Here is a 4,070-nt window from a genome sequence, read left to right as displayed (position 1 = left end):
CAGCGATAATGCAACATGGAGATATGTAACCATATTAGGCCCTGAGCCGCGTGAACGCGACTGACTGATGAGCCTGTAAGCTATCATCATCATCATCATCATCACATCCACTTGTTCTCATGAGGCTGCCTCTTCTATAATAAACAGAGAACAGTATAATTGTGAAAATATATTTAATCACTAGACATAGCATAGTTACATAAAGGTAATGCAAAAACACGGATCTCCGTAGAATATAAAGGGGTAGACCTACTGCGAAGGTTTGAGCTCCCTCCTCAACAGCAGCAAATTCACCACGAGGGGAGGGCGTGGTAAAAAAACAACAACAACAACAACAACACGCGGCTGCTAGAGGATGTCTGCGCGTGTTAACAGTTCAGGCTATCCTGCAAAGGGGCCCGCGAGCCTTCTTTGGAGCCTGCGCGAGACGGTCCAGCTAAAGAAGCACCGGCGCCCTCCTGCTCCATCCGGAAGAAGAAAACACAAAAATCAAGCCGTGTCCCCGGATGCTCTGCACGTGTGTAGAGCCGGGAGTGTCCGTGCGTCGGGGGGGGGGGGGGGGGTCACTCCTCCTGAGCGTTCTCCGAGTGGGAGCTCGAGCCTTCGGACTGCCGGTCGGCAGCGGTTCGCTCCTGTTCGGAGAGCTGCTCGCTGCTGGGGATGGAGTTCTTCTTCGGGCGGCCTTTTGGCTTGGTGGGGGACTCCAGGCCTCCGCCCTGCAACACCTGTGGGTTGAACATGAGCAGAGAAATCTGTTGATGATGTACGTTCACATAAAGAAAAAGAAGAAGAAGAGTGACTCACACCAACACACACAACAAATACAGTTACAGACAGCCGCCCCTCAATTCCAAATTAAAGACATGACAAATGTCATCTGATCTCCTAAAAAGGTCCCAAACAGGCTTAAATCTACTGCGATGCATTCACTCAACTACGTTTCCCATCGACATCTGTTGAAATAACACAAAACAGACTACTCGCTGTTTTTGTGTTGTTGTTCAGGCCTAACCTCATATAACATGACCACTACCGCATCAGCATCATCATCATCATCATCATATTCGTAATCATCATCACCATCATCACCACAATGAGGAATAACTTACAATTTTCTTCCATTTCATCCGTCTGTTCTGGTACCATGTTTTCACTTGCAGCTGACTGAGGCCCAGAGACTCAGCCAGGTCTATTCTGTGAGGAACACATACATCAATACGATCAATAACTCCACATCACATCATGCTGCTTGAGCTTTGTTTCTATTGTCTGTAGCCTATTATGGACAAATGATCAGTCGCTTCTAATAACTCAGCATAATAAATTATTTAACTGATCTTATGCTGATAGGGTTACCAATTGCTGCTTGCAAACAATTTCCCTTTGCGTTTTGATAAACCCCTAAATTATAACATTGCCTGTTTTTGTGAAAATGTTGGCAACATAGTTTGGTGGGTAGTTTTTTTGACTCCACGTGTTTGTACTTGATTACTTTTAGAGGAACACAGTACAAGTATTTTAGCATTCCAAAGAACACTTTGAAACATATTTGTATAGGGGAAGCGTTTACAAAAGTTAGGTCAATTAATAATACACAAATTAGATAAAAATAGCGACAGATATTTCAAGTCAAAATGTTGGCCAGAAGGGCGGTAAAATCAACCCGTCTCGTAGACCCACCTATCGGGCGTAGACAGATATTTCTGCTTCTCGAAGCGCTTCTCCAGCCCCATGAGCTGCAGCTCGGTAAACACGGTGCGGCTCCGGCGGCCCTTCTTGCTCTTGCCGCCTCCGTCGGCCCCGTGCTCCAGCTTCCCGCGGAGGTGCAGGTCCAGCGGCAGGTGGTGAGACGCCGGGCCGCCGATATGCAGGCCCGACGCCGCGGACAGCAGCTGGGCGCCGAGCGGGGAGCCGAGCGAGCAGGACAGCGGGGACATGGGGAACTTGAGGAGGCTCGTCTGGTCGGCTTTTAGGACTGGAGGGACCGGGGGGGAGCAAGCACATACACGGAGAGGTTTGTTTTTAGTATAGCTCAAGTTACTGCTAGCTAGTTTAGGTTAGCTTCAGGACGCGGTTTGACCAGTCTGATAGGTGTGCGGTTGTCCCATAGGCGCCACACACATTTCTAACAGACTTCAGGTCAGACTTCAGGGCCGATTTATGATATATATGAATATTCAGTTAGGTTAAACTAGCAACAACTATGGGGCCTCATCTACTTGAATGCTCTGAAACGTTAGAATACGACATGTTGTTATTTGTTTAGTATTGTGTTCTATTAAAAACAGATATATGCATCTGTATTTTTAATAAGGCAGGAATCAGCTGGACACAAACTATAATTTCAGCTGTTTACATGTACGCCTAGATCAATTTTAACATCAGTTCAAGTGGAAAAAGGCCTGGCACTGAACTTCACATGTATATGTTTAATGATGAAGTCAGTAAATAAATATGAACAAAATAAATCTAAAAGATACAAATATAAATGCAGATGTCTTATTATAACGCTTGGCCACATCATATTTTGAAAATATTTCTTTTTAAACAGGAATATCAGTAAATAATACAACATTTATAATCATTTTGTTCTTTTTATCCACTGATTATTCTGAAACCTGACCGATAATCCACAATTGACTTATGCAACTTAAAAATATCTATCGTATTTTATTTTAATATAATGTAATCTTGTTTGTAGCCGTTATGGTGTTTTGTTTCCCCAAGTACAAACAAAATGAGACGTTTCCTTTTCTTTTCAATAGACTTGAATTCGCCCCGGTTGTCTCCTTTAACTGACATATTTACTCCATAATGTCGGTTATATGTCACTCTTGCATAATTGATACAAATCATTAGCTGCAACTCGATTCTAAGAAAACATTTTTTTTAAATCCTGCATGTGTCAAAAGTTTAATTATTTTCCCTCGAAAGACTCTTTTTAAATCAGGAGCAAAATACGCACTTTAAAATTGTATATGCATGTAAAAATAATTCTAATTTTAAATCGATGTTATCCTTATTAATACTATATATTTAAAAATATTACATATATTATATTAGTATCTATTATCTTCAGTTCTCTCACATCGCCTCGTTCTACTCATTCATCCGCGCACAGCCGCCTCTTACCCAGCTGGTTATGGAAAGGCCGGGCGGACAAGAGAGCCTGCACCCCGAATTTAAGCAGCTCCCCGGCCGGAGCCGACGCTTTGTGCTCCGGGTGGTCGGTCAGGATCTCCTCTATCATGAAACTCCTGTAGCGGTGAGTCCTGTGGTCGTGTAGCGGAGCCTCCGGAGCATAGTAATGCGCCCCAATGTCCAAATGATGCTGCATAGTCTGGCCGTGCGCTCACCCCAAAACAGACACCGAGCGCGTGCACCGATTATTGCTCCCTGCAGTGGCCCAAACCAGCTGTCACATTCCCGCTGCAGAGTCTTTGTAGTCCGGGGATCGAGACGGCGGATCAAAGTTATCCTCCAGGTGGGGAGAAATATCAAGCACAGGCGGTGGGACGGCTTCTCGCGTCCCGTGTCGGCTTACTTCGGGCCGGGTTTGGTTCTTCTTGGAGAAGAAGTGTGGAACCAGGAGCGAACCTTTGACCGAAAACTCCCGAACCCGGCTGCGTTCATGCCCACTCCGCTGCTACTGCTGCTGTGTGTGTGTGTGTGTGTGTGTGTGTGTGTGTGTGTGTGCGCGCGAGCGGCGGAGGTCGGAGCTAATCATCAGCCGCTGAGCGCGTCACCTTGGCAGTGAGCGGAGGAATAAGGCTTTGGGTTTTATGGGTCTCGTCGCGGAGCTCCGCCTCCTCTCGGGGCTCGTCCGCTTGGAGCCAAAGTTACATGCAAAGCCGCACTTGTCCTGCATGGATTTATATGCAAAGGGAGGAAAATAAGGACGGACACTTGAAATGTCCTGCAGGTGACTTTGCGACTTATAAATCATTTTGACGATGGCAGTTTGTACAATAAGCATAACATTTATTTTCTACAATTAACACTTGAACGCATGAAGGGCATTTAGAAATGGCAAGCTACAAATGTAAATCATACTTTGGTGTTTACTTTTT

General features: G+C 45.3%; 1 protein-coding gene across 1 annotated transcript; it reads right to left on the bottom strand.

Moving 5' to 3' along the window:
• Positions 1-563: 563 nt before the first annotated feature.
• On the bottom strand, positions 564-3,337 carry barx1 (BARX homeobox 1). The gene is made up of 4 exons (XM_031875365.1): positions 3,133-3,337; positions 1,681-1,975; positions 1,110-1,194; positions 564-725 (listed from the first exon to the last, which is right to left on the bottom strand). The coding sequence occupies exons 1-4, from the start codon at positions 3,335-3,337 to the stop codon at positions 564-566; spliced, it is 747 nt and encodes a 248-aa protein (XP_031731225.1).
• Between the last annotated feature and the right edge of the window lie 733 nt (positions 3,338-4,070).

Source organism: Anarrhichthys ocellatus, unplaced genomic scaffold (assembly GCF_004355925.1).
Source record: "Anarrhichthys ocellatus isolate YVR2014 unplaced genomic scaffold, GSC_Weel_1.0 scaffold90, whole genome shotgun sequence".
Taxonomy (NCBI): domain Eukaryota; kingdom Metazoa; phylum Chordata; class Actinopteri; order Perciformes; family Anarhichadidae; genus Anarrhichthys; species Anarrhichthys ocellatus.
This window is presented reverse-complemented; position numbering and strand designations above follow the sequence as displayed.